Source organism: Lycium barbarum, chromosome 10, assembly GCF_019175385.1.
Source record: "Lycium barbarum isolate Lr01 chromosome 10, ASM1917538v2, whole genome shotgun sequence".
Classification (NCBI taxonomy): domain Eukaryota; kingdom Viridiplantae; phylum Streptophyta; class Magnoliopsida; order Solanales; family Solanaceae; genus Lycium; species Lycium barbarum.
The window spans coordinates 99,598,658-99,613,898 of record NC_083346.1 but is presented as its reverse complement, the minus strand read 5'-3'; the positions used below and the strand labels follow the sequence as shown (position 1 = coordinate 99,613,898).

General features: G+C 35.4%; 2 protein-coding genes across 2 annotated transcripts; both read right to left on the bottom strand.

Moving 5' to 3' along the window:
• Positions 1-1,199: 1,199 nt before the first annotated feature.
• On the bottom strand, positions 1,200-1,682 carry LOC132613182 (uncharacterized). Its single transcript, XM_060327229.1, has one exon. The coding sequence runs from the start codon at positions 1,680-1,682 to the stop codon at positions 1,200-1,202; it is 483 nt and encodes a 160-aa protein (XP_060183212.1).
• A 5,470-nt stretch (positions 1,683-7,152) lies between these two features.
• LOC132613956 (PLASMODESMATA CALLOSE-BINDING PROTEIN 3-like) lies at positions 7,153-10,891 on the bottom strand. Its single transcript, XM_060328280.1, has 4 exons — positions 10,677-10,891; positions 9,669-9,911; positions 9,530-9,566; positions 7,153-7,858 (listed from the first exon to the last, which is right to left on the bottom strand). Exons 1-4 carry the CDS (start codon positions 10,729-10,731, stop codon positions 7,438-7,440), a joined length of 756 nt encoding a protein of 251 aa, XP_060184263.1. The 5' UTR covers positions 10,732-10,891; the 3' UTR covers positions 7,153-7,437.
• Positions 10,892-15,241: the final 4,350 nt, after the last annotated feature.

Here is a 15,241-nt window from a genome sequence, read left to right as displayed (position 1 = left end):
CTAGTGCACTGTTAATCTTTCTTTCGCGAGCAACTAGCAAAATTCTCAAGATCTAACCAGTTCCCTCAGTTCTAAAGGTTTTTCCAAGTAAATTTAGTAGGCGTTTGGCCATAGATATCAAAAACAAATTCACTTTTTTTGGAATTTTTAAAGTTGGAGTTGAAGTTGTGTTTGGCCATAATTTTTGAAATTGTAATTTTTGGTGAAATGTAATTGTAAAAAAGTGAAAAAAGTGAATTTTTTTTTAAAAACAAGTTTTTTGAACTTTTGGTATTCCGGAATACAACTTCAAGCTGTATTCGGAATATTTATGGCCAAACGCCCAAAAGTGAAAAAAGTGAAAAACAAATTCCGGAAAAAAGTGAATAATTTTTATGGCCAAACGGCACCTTAATTCGTTTGTTATATGAGTGAACCTGGACTGCATCTCTTTGAAAGTCTCTTTATCCTTCATTAAGAAGGATTCATATTCGCTCATGAGCAATTTAATTCTTGATTGTTTCGCTAACTACTCAGTAGGAAATTTGTGCTATAAAACATGATTTTTCACCTCATTTATACCGAACCAGCTCACTTAGAAAATGCATGGTGGAGAACAAGTTTCCATTAAAATGCCGAGAAACTTCCTAATTTTTCCGTATGAAGACACAACTATTTAGGTTTTTTCCATCGACATTCAGTGGAAAATAGCCACTAAACATTTTTCAATGAGAAATTAGTGGGAAAATTGAGATTTTTAGTAGTGTTTGATTTGTACTTTCACGAATAATGTGTAGAGCATCCCAAATATCCTCCGTAGTTTCACAAGCAAAGATCCAATCTTATTTATGTGGACTAGACACATATCTTGACTGCCTTAGCTTTCTTTTCCATCATCTTATAGTCCTCGGCTAATTCTCCCTTAATCTTGGGTGTCATTTGTCCCTTCTCATTTTTTCTTTCATGAATCAAAGGTCCATCTGTAACCCACCACAGTGTTACCCAATTAATAAATATCATAGTGTTACCCAATTATTTTTTATTATTTTTTTGGTAATTAAAGATTTTATTACCAGGGAAATAATATATACAACCAAACCAGACCCTCTAAAACTGGACAGTCCCAATTTTAGACTTAACAGAACATCAGCAACACCTAGCAACAACTGCTACCTTTGAAATCAAACACTGCCAAAATATCACCTATACTATCTAGGAAGCTAGGGATAAAAATTGAGAGTGACCATCATTCTAGCCAACCTAGGAAAGGTATTTTCTCGACAGAGAACATCTTGTATAATTAGCCTCACAACTTGATCACCAGTCCTGGATGGATTCTGAAAGACTTTGTTATTTCTGAGCTGCCAAATGTAGTAGACTGTGGCTGCCAACACCATCCTATATACCTCTGCCTTAGAGCCCTTGTTTGCAGCAAAGTTCACAGCCCATTGCATCTCATTATGCCAGCTCATTGCCTGTCTAGTATATCCTTGCCATTTAAGAATTTTGCACCAGATATAAGAAGAGGTAGGACATTCAAAGAAGAGGTGCTGAATTGATTCCTCCGTAGCTTCGCATATTAGACAGGTTTGGTCGCTGATCATGCCCCATTTTAGCAATCTATCCCTAGTATAAAGCTTGCCTTGAATTATGAGATAGAGCACAAATACCCATCTAGGACAGCCAGCATTGTTGCATGTCATTTTCCGCCACCAAACCTTTGGTAAGACTCCCCTTAGCATGTTGTATGTGTGCCGCATGGAGTATGTGGGTGTATGCAGCAAGGTGTCAGGGGTCATACCTGCTTCTATTAGATACTTCCCGGCCTTGATAATCTTGTTAATCATCCAAGATGATTGTTTAGCCTCTGTTCCCAAACTGGTCTATCTTTTACATAGTAAATATGCACCCACTTAATCCAAAGCTTGTCTTTTTTGAGGCATAAGTTCCAGTAGTGTTTAAGTATGGCAGCCCTATTCCATATCATGCAATCGGTAATGTTTAGGCCCCCCACAGTCTTAGGAAGACATAAAGTATCCCACGATATCATGGCCTTTCTTGAGATGTCCTTACCGCCTGTCCATAAGTAGCTTCTGCAAGTTGCTACAATTTTTTCCAATACTTTCTTTGGTAGAATGAAGATTTGAGACCAAAATGACTGAATAGCCACCAATACACTTTTAATTAGCTGAAGCCTGCCAGCATAAGAGAGAAACCTGGCAGTCCAAGTTGTGATTCTGCCTAACAATTTATCCATGAGAGGTTGGCACTGCATGACGGAGAGTCTTTTAGAACTAAGGGGCACACCTAGGTATCTAAATGGCATAGTACCAACCGAGAAGCCTAGTATATGGAGTATCTCCTACTGAACCTCTTCAGGCACACCACCAAAATATATAGAACTTTTCCCCGAATTAGCTATGAGTCCTGAGGCATCAGAAAACAGCTTGAAACAATCAAAAAGCAGTGAGACTGATCTAGTATCACCCTTACTAAACAGTAAGAGGTCGTCTGCAAATCCAATTTGAATGATGCCTAACTTCGCACACCTAGGGTGGTGTTTGAAGCCATTCTTGTTTGTTAGAGTCTTCAACAACCTATTAAGGTATTCCATGGCAAGAACAAACAAAAACGGTGACATGGGATCTCCTTGTCGAACACCTTTCTTGGCTTTAAAAGGGGCAGTAGGAGTACCATTTATTGTGATGGAATATGAGACAGTCTTGACACATACCATAATCCAAGTAATGAATTTCTGAGGAAAATTCAAGCCGATAAGAACTTGTTCAAGAAAAGTCCATTCCATTGAGTCGTACGCCTTTTGCATGTCTATCTTGAGCATGCATCTAGGTGAAATACCTTTCCTTCCATAGCCCTTCACTAACTCATGTGCAAGCAAAATATTGTCGGACATCACTCTACCAGGAACAAAAGCTACCTGGCTGCTATCAATCAACCAGTCCATAATTCCCTGCATCCTCCCAGTCAACAGTTTAGAGATAATCTTGTACACCGTATTACAGCATGATATGTGTCTGTACTCTTTTATAGATGAGGGATTCTTTACTTTTGGGATTAAGGCCACTGAAGTGCAATTTAGGGGCAGATGCATAGTATTAGTCTCAAAGAAATGTAGAATCGCCTGAGTAATCTCCTCACCTACTACTAGCCATGCTTTCTTGAAAAAGTGAGAGTTTAGTCCATCACAACCAGGTGCCTTAGAATCTTCGATGTCCACCAATGCTCTGTATATATCTTCAGCAGTAAACGGGTTGATCAAAGCAATTTGTTGTTGTCTAGTAAGTATATGTCCCAATTTGAGGATGTCTGGCTGAATAGTGGGCAGAGAGCTACTGGAAGAGCCAAGTAATTGCTTGTAAAAGTGTATAATTTCTTCCTTAATTCCCTCGGGGGTTTGAATAATAGATCCATCTTGTCCAGTTAAGGAGTTAATGTGATTCTGGGCTATTCTACCCTTCATGCTAGCATGGAAATAAGCTGAGTTGGAATCACCAAGCTGTAACCACTGAATTCTAGACTTTTGTCTGTAGATGCTTTCCTCGACTTTGCTCCAATTCTCTAGTTGAGTTCTGAGAGCCTTCTCTTCCTGAAACAACTCTTCAACCAGGATATGATCTCTCATTTGAGCTTGTATGTTCCTCAAATTGTTTCTAATGTTGGCTATCTTCTCCGTCACCCCAGCAAATTCTGTCATATTGAGCTGTTTGAGCCCCTGTTTAACATGTTTTAGTCTCAGCCATACACCTTCTAAATGGACAGCATTGACAGGGATCAACCACTTCTCTTCAACTAGTTTAAGGAACTCAGGATGCTTTGCCAGACAATTTAAGAACTTGAATGGTTTTGGACCAGAGTGAGATCCATTACCAAAATCAATGAGTAGTGGGGAGTGATCTGAAAAATGAGGATCCATGAGTTGTACTTGTATATTGGGCATACTTGTCATCCAATCTGCATTAACTGTGGCCTTATCAATAATGCTCATGACATGCCCATTAGTCCATGTATAGTCTCTGCCAAAGGATTGTAATTCAGCCATACTATTGTTAGTTAGGAATTGTTTGAAATCCCTAACCTCAGCTTCCTGCACTTCTGATCCATTCATTCTGTCCTCAGTATGTAGTATAGAGTTGAAATCCCCCATAATCAGCCAAGGTCCATGCTGAGAAGAAGATATACCTCCTAGTTCACTCCACATTTCACATCTATCAACAATAGTATGTTTCCCATACACGGCAGTAAAATGAAATGCCAAACTACTCGTGCAACATTTGAGAAAACTATGTATGCATTGAGCATGGCTTACTAGAACCTGAACATTAATTGTATTCGGGTTCCATACAAGCCATATTCGACCTTTGTTGCTTGGTGATGCATTGGAAAACCAATTCCATCCTGGAAACAGTTTGGCCATTATAGCATCGGCACCACTCTCATTAACTCTGTGTTCTGTGATGGCCATCACATCGACTTTATTTTCTCTCATAAACACCTTCATCTCCTTGTGCTTATACACCTTATTCAAACCCCTTACATTCCAAGCAACCACTTTCATAGGGAATGCGTAGGGTTATGATCCCATCTCTACGTTCACATTGTCCACTATTTGAGCTACAAGGCAGTAAGTCATTTCCCCTTGTCTCATCCCTTAATGGGTTAAAACCATTACCAATAGCCATTTTGTCCTGAGATTCAACAGCCTTACCATTTTTATTAGCCGACTTGCCACAAACTTCTTGCCATCTCTCTTCCACAGAGCAATTTCCTTTGTCCACATTCTGGGCAGTTAATGTGATATTGGGCTGGGCAGTTGCTTTGTCATGCCATTCCTGTCTGGTAGTCTTCTTTTTGCCCTTTTGGCCATGATTTGGCTGTGTTATTGCTAGCTGTTTTGGGGCCTGTTGAATTTGCTGCTTGGGTGCTATTTTGGGATGGCAATTATGCCCCAGCATCAAGCAGGTTTGGCAATATTCAGGCTTCCAGTCGTATGTGACAATTTGCTCAAAGGTATGTCCCATAGGGTCCTGCACTTTCACCTTGCTCGGAAGTGGCCTGGTGATGTCCACCTCTATTAGCATCCTTGCAAACGAAATCCTTTCCAATCTCGACGTACAATCATCAGCATATAACGGTGTACCAATTGTGCTCCCAATACGACTTAAGGACTCAGTACCCCAGCAGCTTAAAGGCAGATTATGGAGTTTAATCCATAAGGGAATTGTTTTGAGAACCTCAGTGGTGAAGTCAAATTCAGGAGACCATGCCTTCACGATAACAGGTTTGTTATTCAAAGTATGAGGGCCAGACAGTAATACCTCATTGCAATCTTCAATAGTAGCAAATCGCACAATGAAATACCCCTCGTTGTGATAGAAGATCTTCGGTTTGGCGGAGAAATTCCCTTGCGCAGCTAAGAACCTATCTATTGCACCAATTGAAGGAGCGTCACCAACCACATATAGTATTATAGCGTGTTTCCATTTTTCTATTTCTTTGGCGACATCAACCATTTGAAGTTGAGCAACCTTCTCCCCATTTTGAATCTGCGGAGCAATAAATTTCAAACACTGTCCACGTGCTGCTAGTTTATTGCTAAAAAGAGTAGCCCATGTCTTCTTCTCAAGGTTGATAGGTTGTGGATCTGATTCCACTTGTTTTTCTGGTGTGGAACCTGTAGGACCCAGACCACATTTCACCGCTAACGAGGTAGTAACTGTATTGTTGCCGCCGGTGTTCGCTTCGCCTTGACCAACCGTTACCGTAGGGGTACTGACTGAATCGGTTGTTGCAGTCGCCTTTCCACCCGTGATAGTACTTCCCGTCATAGTGTTTGCTTGGTTTTTACTGCCCCCTTTCGCTACCGTCTTGTTTCGAATTGGGGATTGTGAGCATGCGATATCCAAATCTCTTTGCAAATTCTCGAGTACCTTGTTGTTCTGTACCTGATTCTTGTTTTCATCTTTGCGAGGTCGCCCTCTCGCCATCTCCGGTGGAGGCGTAGGTTAGAATCACCCTACCGTGCGCCAAACGAGGAGAGAGGAGCAACAGGAGTATCCTTATTTTAAAGGTAGTCTTGTAGTGGATTTTCCCTCAGACATACTTAGAGCCCGTTTGGATTGGCTTATAAGTTGGCTTATAAGCTGTTTTCAGCTTTTTTGAGTGTTTGGCTGGCCAGCTTAAAGTCATTTTATGCTTAAAATAAGCTCAAAAAAATAATTGGACCCATTTGACTTAGTTTATCTAAAGCAGCTTATAAGCTGAAAACAGCTTATAAGCCAAAAAAAATAAGTTGGACTACCCCAACTTATTTTTTTCAGCTTATAAGCTGCAAACAACTTTAAGCTGTAAGCCAATCCAAACGGGCTCTTAATGGTGCACTCATGATTGAATCACCTCAAAGGTATTAGAGCCCGTTTGGATTGGCTTACAGCTTAAAGCTGTTTGCAGCTTATAAGCTGAAAAAAATAAGTTGGGGTAGTCCAACTTATTTTTTTTGGCTTATAAGCTATTTTCAGCTTATAAGCTGCTTTAGATAAACTAAGTCAAATGAGTCCAATTATTTTTTTGAGCTTATTTTAAGCATAAAATGACTTTAAGCTGGCCAGCCAAACGCTCAAAAAAGCTGAAAACAGCTTATAAGCCAACTTATAAGCCAATCCAAACGGGCTCTTAGTCTTTTGATTTGAGAACTTACTCTAGTATAAATTATTGTTTTGTAAACGCACAAAAATGGGGTGAATTAGGCCGTACTAAATTTTCGCGATCTCTTGAATTGCACAATTTCCGACTCCGAAAACATGATTCTTTGTGTGTTTTGGTGAAACCAATAGTAGATTTGTGAAGCGCGAACTAAGGTAAAGAACACGAAATTTTTACATAGAAAATCACCTAACGCAAGCTATAAAAAATACGACCTACCCCTAAAAACTTAAACTCCCCAAATATGATTAGCCAAATTCTTATTTAGTTACTCAGACTGTTTGTTAATAACCAATGCGTTCTGGAATCAACATGAGCTTAATAGTACAAGGTTTAAGCCCCACTAGTGAGCCAGATTTAAGTCAGCCACAGAGATCATGCCATTTTGACAACTATAATTATTTAGAGCAAGAGAGAAATAGTGATATATTGAGCTTGTGATAGAGATTGGGGTGGGGTAGAGAGTTCTCATTGATTATAATCTTAAAATAAAAAATACAGCCTCTTCCTTCTACTCTATATAATTAATTAATACATTTAATATACAACAAAGGGGAGAAATCTATAAAGGGGACAGGGATCAGATTCTTCTGCACTACATAAAATTACTAAGGGAATCCAATTCCCTACTTTTCCATAATGAGATAGAAAGACCAGAAAAGAAGAAGAAAACAACTAAAGAAAGATAGATTCTTCTCCCAGGTGATCCTAAATATTGACGTTTCATCTTGCTTGACTTTAGACCCTCAAGCACACAATGCTTATAGCCAAAAGGGCAGTGGTGAAAAAGATACTGTTTTGGAGATGCCCTACTGCACTGCCGTCCGTGCCGACACCAGCTCCAGTTGGTCCGAGCCCAAAAATTGGATTGTTTGCACCAGGTGTAGTCGCTATGCCAGTTCCAGTTCCAGTTCCAGTTCCTGTGCCCGTGCCAGTTCCAGTGCCAATTCCTGGAGTAGTTGTGCCAGGTGGTGCAGTCGTGGGAATTGTGGATCCTGGTGGTGCGATTGTTGGAGTTGTAGTTCCTGGTGGTGCGATTGTTGGCGTTGTGGTTCCTGGTGGTGCGATTGTTGGCGTTGTGGTTCCTGGTGGTGCGATCGTTGGAGTCGTGGTTCCAGGTGGTGCGGTTGTTGGAGTCGTGGTACCTCCACCAGTGTTACTGGAACAATATTGAAATAGAACATCACGAAATAGGAAATCGCCCCCAAGCAAAATAACTTTTTTTTTATAATCGAGAAATTCCAAAGGCTAGTAGCGCACGGCTAAAAACTTGGTAAGTTGGGCATGATTCGAAACCATAAGATTTGAAATAATGTTTGGACATGCAATTTAGATTTCGTAAGTTGCATTTTTTCCTTATAGACATAAAAATTTCACAAGTTGTGAAAACTATCAAAACTTTTTCAATCCTTATACAATCTTACCAAATAAGCAAGTCATAGTTCATAACAAAATTAATGCGCTACTATAAGATCTTTTAAAAAAATACAACATCAATTGATCAAAAAACTTTAATTCAATAAAATAAAAAATTTAACATGAACGGTAATGCAACTACTCTTTAATATAATTAGTAGAAATTAATGAGGTTGATAAATGATTGATGGGAGTAATTGTTAAAAATATCTATCAATTTATGGGTTCTTTTTTACAAAATATAAATTTATAAATCAAGTTTTACATTTAAAATTTTTGAAATCTCAAATCATGTCTTTTGGATGATTTGAAATTTCATCTCATGAGATAAAATCACACGTCCAAACGCTGATTTCATATTATGACTTGAAATCATGACATAAAATCGCACGTCCATAAGCCAGATAAGATTTGTGATTGCTAGTGCAACCAGGGGGAAACACGCTCATTACTGCGAAGAAAATAGGAACAAATTGACCAGCTTTTAATCATGGTAAAAAAGAGACAAATACAACACTAACATATCATCATAAAGGCTTTCACTTTGGGCGCATAATGATGAATTAAAAGTCATCGAACACTTATCATTTCAAGGAAAATAACAGTAACAGCCAGGCCAGGACAAGGACAAGAATGCCCTATTTGAAAAGTTTGGTAAGGCAAAGACAAATCGGCAACGCCAATCTTACTTTCGAAAAAGGTCAACCAATTTGGAAAAAGTAACTCAATTAGCTGGCGTGCTCTGAGCGTCTCGGTCATACAACAAGTTCACACTTGCCGCCAAATACCAACCGTTGCAGCTATTAGCTAAAGCATAAGCCTTCCAAATTTAGGGGTGTTCATAATTCTATTTAAGTCCGTTTTTCTCCGAAAGAAAATCAAATCGATTAAGTCTATTTTTTTAAATTAGAGGATAAGCTTTGCCTTTGAACAGAATTTTACTAGTAACATCTCTAATATAAAACTAGGCGGTTGTTCAAGATAATCCTAAAGGCCCCATCTTTTTGTTAACTTTTTCCAAAAGAAAAAGGCTTTAGAATATATATATTAATCCGGTGCTGGCAATATTTTATTAAGTTAGAGATGCTTCATTTAAAAAAACCAACAAGATTAATTTTGTGTCACGCACAACTTAGGCTAGTTTGACACTAATTGCGTGACTTTTTTCTTTTAATCTCAAGTTAAAATAACAACATATTCAGGGTGATCCCATAAATCTCTCACAAGTTAGTGGACTCAAATTTTGTGAACCTAAAAGGTAGATTTGAGCCACCAACTTGTGAGGAAAAAAAGAAATACTCACATAATTAATATCAATTATACTAGACTCGTATTAAAGTTTTTGGACAACATAAATGCTCCAAGATCTAAGTCATTTATGACTACTACAGAGAACAGAGAACAGAGAACATACCCAGGACTAGATTGGTAGACACACCCAGAACCTGTTGCTGCAAAGAATAATTAAAAAATAAAATCAGTAAATCCACAAATAGATCACAGAAAAAAAAAATAGAAGAAGATTAGTTGTTTTATTTTCCTCAAGAACTTACTAGTCGGTGGACTTGGGCTCGTAGTTGCAGTTCCACTGAAATCACAGCTAGCACCAGCTGCACCTTTCTTCTGATAATAACTATTTACAGCATAATTGCAGTGATCTTTGATAGTGTTAGGGTTAAAACAAGGACCATTTTGAGTGATCGGAGTACAATCAGCTCCAGCTCCACAAGCATAATCTATATTCTTCTGAAGTTGTTGGTCACTTACTCCATCTTTACAAATACAGTACAAACCACCTACAGTAAATCCACCCCAAAAAAAAAACAGCTTAAAACAATCAAAAAAAAAAAGAAAAAAAGAACCCTTGTTTGTAATCAGCATGTGAAGCTCAAATCAGGGGAGGAGGCAGAATATCAGCTACGAGTTCGGATGAAGCCAGTAACGTTTGCTTAAACCCCATACTTGTGTTAGGAAATTCATTAAACATGTATAAAATCAGCTCAAGGCAAGCAAAAATCTTGAAGTTTGATGAAGGATTGGAAAATTTCATCTGATCAGCATGTGAATCTCAAATCAGGGGATTTAGCTAAGGGCTCGGACAAAGCCAGTAGATTTTGCTTATACCTGGTAATTTGTGGGTTAGTAAATTCATTAAATATGTATAAATATGTAAGTATGAATAAATAACTTTGTGTGTTAACAAATTTATTAAATATTTAAGTGTGAATCCAATAACTAAAACAAACTATTAAATTCAGTGACCAATTTAGAAAAATAGAAAAAACATAAACTTTACATTCTGCCTCTGCTTCGGACTCGAATTACAAAGGAAAACTTACTTGAATGACTAGTGATGGCCAAGAAAAGTACTGAAAACAGTACAAAAGTGGTCATGATAGTAGCAAAATCATGTCCACTTTTGTTTTAGTAAATATTTAAGTGTAAACTCAATAACTAAGATAAGCTATTGAATTCAGTGATAAATTAATTAGAACCAACTAACTTCAAATTCTGACTTCGCTTTTGGCTCAAATTCAGTAAAATTGTAAAGAAAAACTTACTTGAATGACCAGTGATGGCCAAGAAGAGTACTAAAAATAGTTCAAAAGTGGCCATGATACCAGAAATTAAAATTTTGTCCAAAGAGCTTTTTTTTTTTCTTTTTTTTTTAGTACAAAGAGGAAGAAGAAAGAGAGGAACAGAGAGAAGTGGAAAGGGAGAACGTTGGGGAATAGAGCTTGTGTAGACAACAAAACAAAAATGACGGTGAAGATTAGGAGCCCGTTTGGATTGGCTTATAAGTTGGCTTATAAGCTGTTTTCAGCTTTTTTGAGTGTTTGGCTGGCCAGCTTAAAGTCATTTTATGCTTAAAATAAGCTCAAAAAAATAATTGGACCCATTTGACTTAGTTTATCTAAAGCAGCTTATAAGCTGAAAACAGCTTATAAGCCAAAAAAAATAAGTTGGACTACCCCAACTTATTTTTTTCAGCTTATAAGCTGCAAACAGCTTTAAGCTGTAAGCCAATCCAAACGGGCTCTAGATGACGGTGTGAGGTGGAGAGCTACATGTTATATTTTGGTGGCATCCCATTTTATATATCACGAATTCAACAATTTTAATTTGTTGATATAAATAATGCACTAATGATTACTATCTATGTAAATGAACACTAGCACTCATTTTTTATGGAAAACGTTATTTTGTGTTTCAGATAGCTGAGGTTAGCTGTATGAGTCTTTTTTTTTTTTATCTCGGATTAAATTACCCAAAATATAATTGAATTTTTGTTGATAGTTTTTTTTTTAAAAAAAAAATCTCTTGAGAAGCTGGTCAAAATAATTTTTTCAAATTTGAAAAATTCATCTTCAAAAAATAACAACAATATCTGTCCAATACGTAACTAGAACATATTTTGAAAACAAACTATGCCGCCGTATAACCGAATAATGTTTTAATTTGAGATGATGATATGTTCTTTTTCTATAAAAATTGATATCAAATGTTTGACCAGAAACTTTTTTGCTTATGTAAATGTCAAAATTTGCTCCCATACTATATGAAATTTCTCAGTTTAATCCCTCTATAAGAAATTTGCTGCATTTCTACTGTTGTTGCTACTAAATGATCTTGTATTTGTTTTTCTCATTAACAAAACTTTAATGTGTAATTGAGTGAACCCCAGATATTCAAATTTTATGAAGAAAAAAAAAATCTAAATTTATCTCTTACTAATTTTTTTACTATGATTTAAAAATTTCTTACTAAATTTTTTAACTATGCTAGAGTCTGGTAGAGGGTCAAGGGTGTTGCTTTTTCTAACAACGGAGATATCATTAGATCAGGAGCTGAAGGGATGGAAAAGTTACTCTATTGCATTGTTCAAGAACAAATTTGACTTTTTTTTTTCTTTTTTTTTTTCGCTATTCATTAAAAGAAAAATGTTAAAATTTCTCTCTGAATTACTCGATTTGTCTTACATTTGTCGTTCGTTTACTTATCGGTTCATAGAAGCCTTCAATTTTATCTTTCGTTTTGAATATATCCCTTTAATTAAGGCTCTTTACCTTGGCTCTAACACTTGTCACAGTGCAACCACGTAGACAAACAAAAGATCCAAAATTATTTCTAATTTATCAAATTGGTTTGCATATAGATCCTTTGCAATAATTTTAAGCATGGTCTTGAACAATTAAAAAAGCACAAAATATACCCTGAATAATTGAATATCTAAATATGCTATGTGGTTTCTACCGTATTAATCAAACCACACCAATTTTTCACAGTAACAATGATTATTGGGAGAACAATATTTGAGAAGAAAAATAACGATGAATAGCTTGTTGGCCAAGCTTATTTTTCTTCAGAAGTGCTTTTTTTTCGCAAAAAGTGCTTATTATAAAAGTCAGGTGTTTGACCAAGTTTTTAGGAGAAAATAAGTATTTTTGGCTTTTGGGGAGTCGCAGAAACTGTTTTTCATAGGCTAAAAAATAGTTTTTTTCCAAAAGCACTTTTGAGAAAAATACACTTAGAGCTAGTTTGACCTAGCGGCTAAAATTTGCTTATTTTTGAGAAGTGTTTCTTTTAAAAGTACTTTTCACAAAAGTACTTTTTATGAGAAGCAGTTTGTGTTTGGCTAATTCATTTGAAAAGTGTTTTTGACTGCTTTTAACAAGTAGATTGTGTTTGATAAATCTTCTGCTTTTGAGTGTTAAATTACAAAAAAAGACAAGTATCGATAAACGTTTACTATCAAGATTATTTCATAGAGAGAAATTATTTTAAATAGCTATTGTGAAAAACTTTAATAAAGTTTTTACTTTAATTAATTAAAATTTAAAAGTACATATTAAATATTTTAATTAATATAATACATAAATAAATAAATAAAACAATATTAAATATTTATATAATATCAATACGATGATTTAAATATACTAAAAAACTACAACCAAAATAAAATTCAAAATTATTCCACAAATTAAAACTCAACACAAAAATAAGTAGAATCCTTCAGACATCACGAAGATTCTCAATGATTTCATACCTAATGGATTAATGAGGGATATACTTGATAAATATGCATTTATGGTAGGAATATTTTTGTCTTGAAGAAAATTAATTTCTGCTTCTGCTCTTTTTCCATTCTCGTTTACTTTACGAAGCGAGGGAAATCAAAAGGTATGTCAATTTTCTCGAGGAGAGGAATTACTAGCTCGCATGCTTCAAAATGATAACCTCCTTCCTTGCCCTCGAAAGGAGGAAGAAAGAGAATTTTCTACTTAAATGGAATTGGAATTTCTTGTAATTTTCAACAGATACAAATGGAAAGAAATTGATAAAACATTTGCTTTTTTCAAGTATCCCCAACTGCAGAAAAGCTGCTTCTGCTGCTACTTAAATGCAGTTTTACTAATTGGCCAAACACCTCAAGTATTTAAAAAAAAGTGTTTTTTTTTTCGCTTTTGGCCTCAACACCGCTAGGCCAAACAGGCTCTTAGAAGCACTTTTAAAAGTTTAGTCAAACACGAGCCTGTTTGGATGGGCTTATAACTTATAGCTTATAAGGCAAAAGCTATAAGTTAGGATTTGACTTTTGGCTTATTTTTGGCTTAAAAACAAGTGCTTAAAAGCATTTTTTATTTTATTCAAACACTACAAAAGTGATTAAAAGGATTATTAAAAGCCGAATCCTAACTTATGGGTTTTTGTTAATTTTGGCTAAAAAACAAGTGCTTAAAAACATTTTTTTTTATTTTAGACAAACACTACAAAAGTGGTTTAAAAGCTATTTTGGCTTAAAAACACCTAAAATATGTCAATCCAAACTGTCTCTTGCTACTCAAAAGTGTTTTTAAAATTAATTGGTCAATTACAAAATATTTTTGACCAAAAATACTTTTTTGAAAAATACTTTTCAAAATAAGCTAATTTGAGAAGCTTGGCCAAACTTGAAAATAGGATTTCTTGCCCTCTTACAATTTGAATAGAAGAAAATGGTTTTTTAAAATTTCTTATGTGTAAAAAATGAAGATCTCTTATAAAAAAAAGTCATAAAACTAAATAAAATTTGTAAAGGACCAAAAATCCAATTCTTCGAGAATATATTTGGATATTTTCGCCCAGATTAAAAAATATTTTTATAACATGTTATATATTTTATTTTATACACCTAGAGTTCCTTTTTTCCCGTAGTGAAATTTTGGAGTATATAATACGAATTGTCTTCATCTACACCCCCAACCCGATCCCCATTTTGCATGAACCATGTCTGGCCTGTATATTATACTCCCTCAGTTTCAATTTATGTGAACTCATTTGATTAGACACGATATTTGAGAAAGAGGGAAGACTTTTAAAACTTGAGATTCAAAACAAGTCTTGAATATTTATATAGCTGTAAATTATTCATAAAGTGAATTTATTTTCAAATTAAAAAAAAAAATCATATATTTAACACAAATTAAAAAGAAAATAAATTCACAAAAATTGAGTATTTAGTTCTCACACTATCATAATAGTGAGTGAGACTTAGGAAAGTGAGCAGCAAAGCTTGAAAATTTTGTCATTTATTTGACTGAACCAATACTATATACACATGTGTGGCTTTCCCTTCAAATGGTACAATGGTTACAATCTAACCCGCCTCTGGCTAAATCTACTCCCAACTAGGGTTTGCTGCAGCATCATTTTTTCTGTTGTGCTGTCACTCTAGGTTTGTATTATTGTGACCCTTTGCATTGAATGCGGGTATAGTACACAGCATCAGCACGCATCTCATACTCTTTCTCGCGAGATGAACCAATTCACATGTTAATTTAGCGACATGAGGAAGAAATGATTTTTTGACCTTTTGTTACTTTTATGATCTTTTTATAAGAAATTTTATTTTTTACATATCAGAGATTTGAAATAAAATATATAAAAGATCTGAAAAAAAAATTATTCAAATTATAAGAGGTCAAAAAATCTTATTTCCTTAATTATAGATATAGAAATTTTCTTATGTGATAATTAATTATAAATAAATTATGATGTGGCAATTAATAATAAAACAAATTTATAAATAAACCTTATTATTTTAAAAGGATATCTTTTTACAGGAGTGTTACTGTAATGTTTGAAA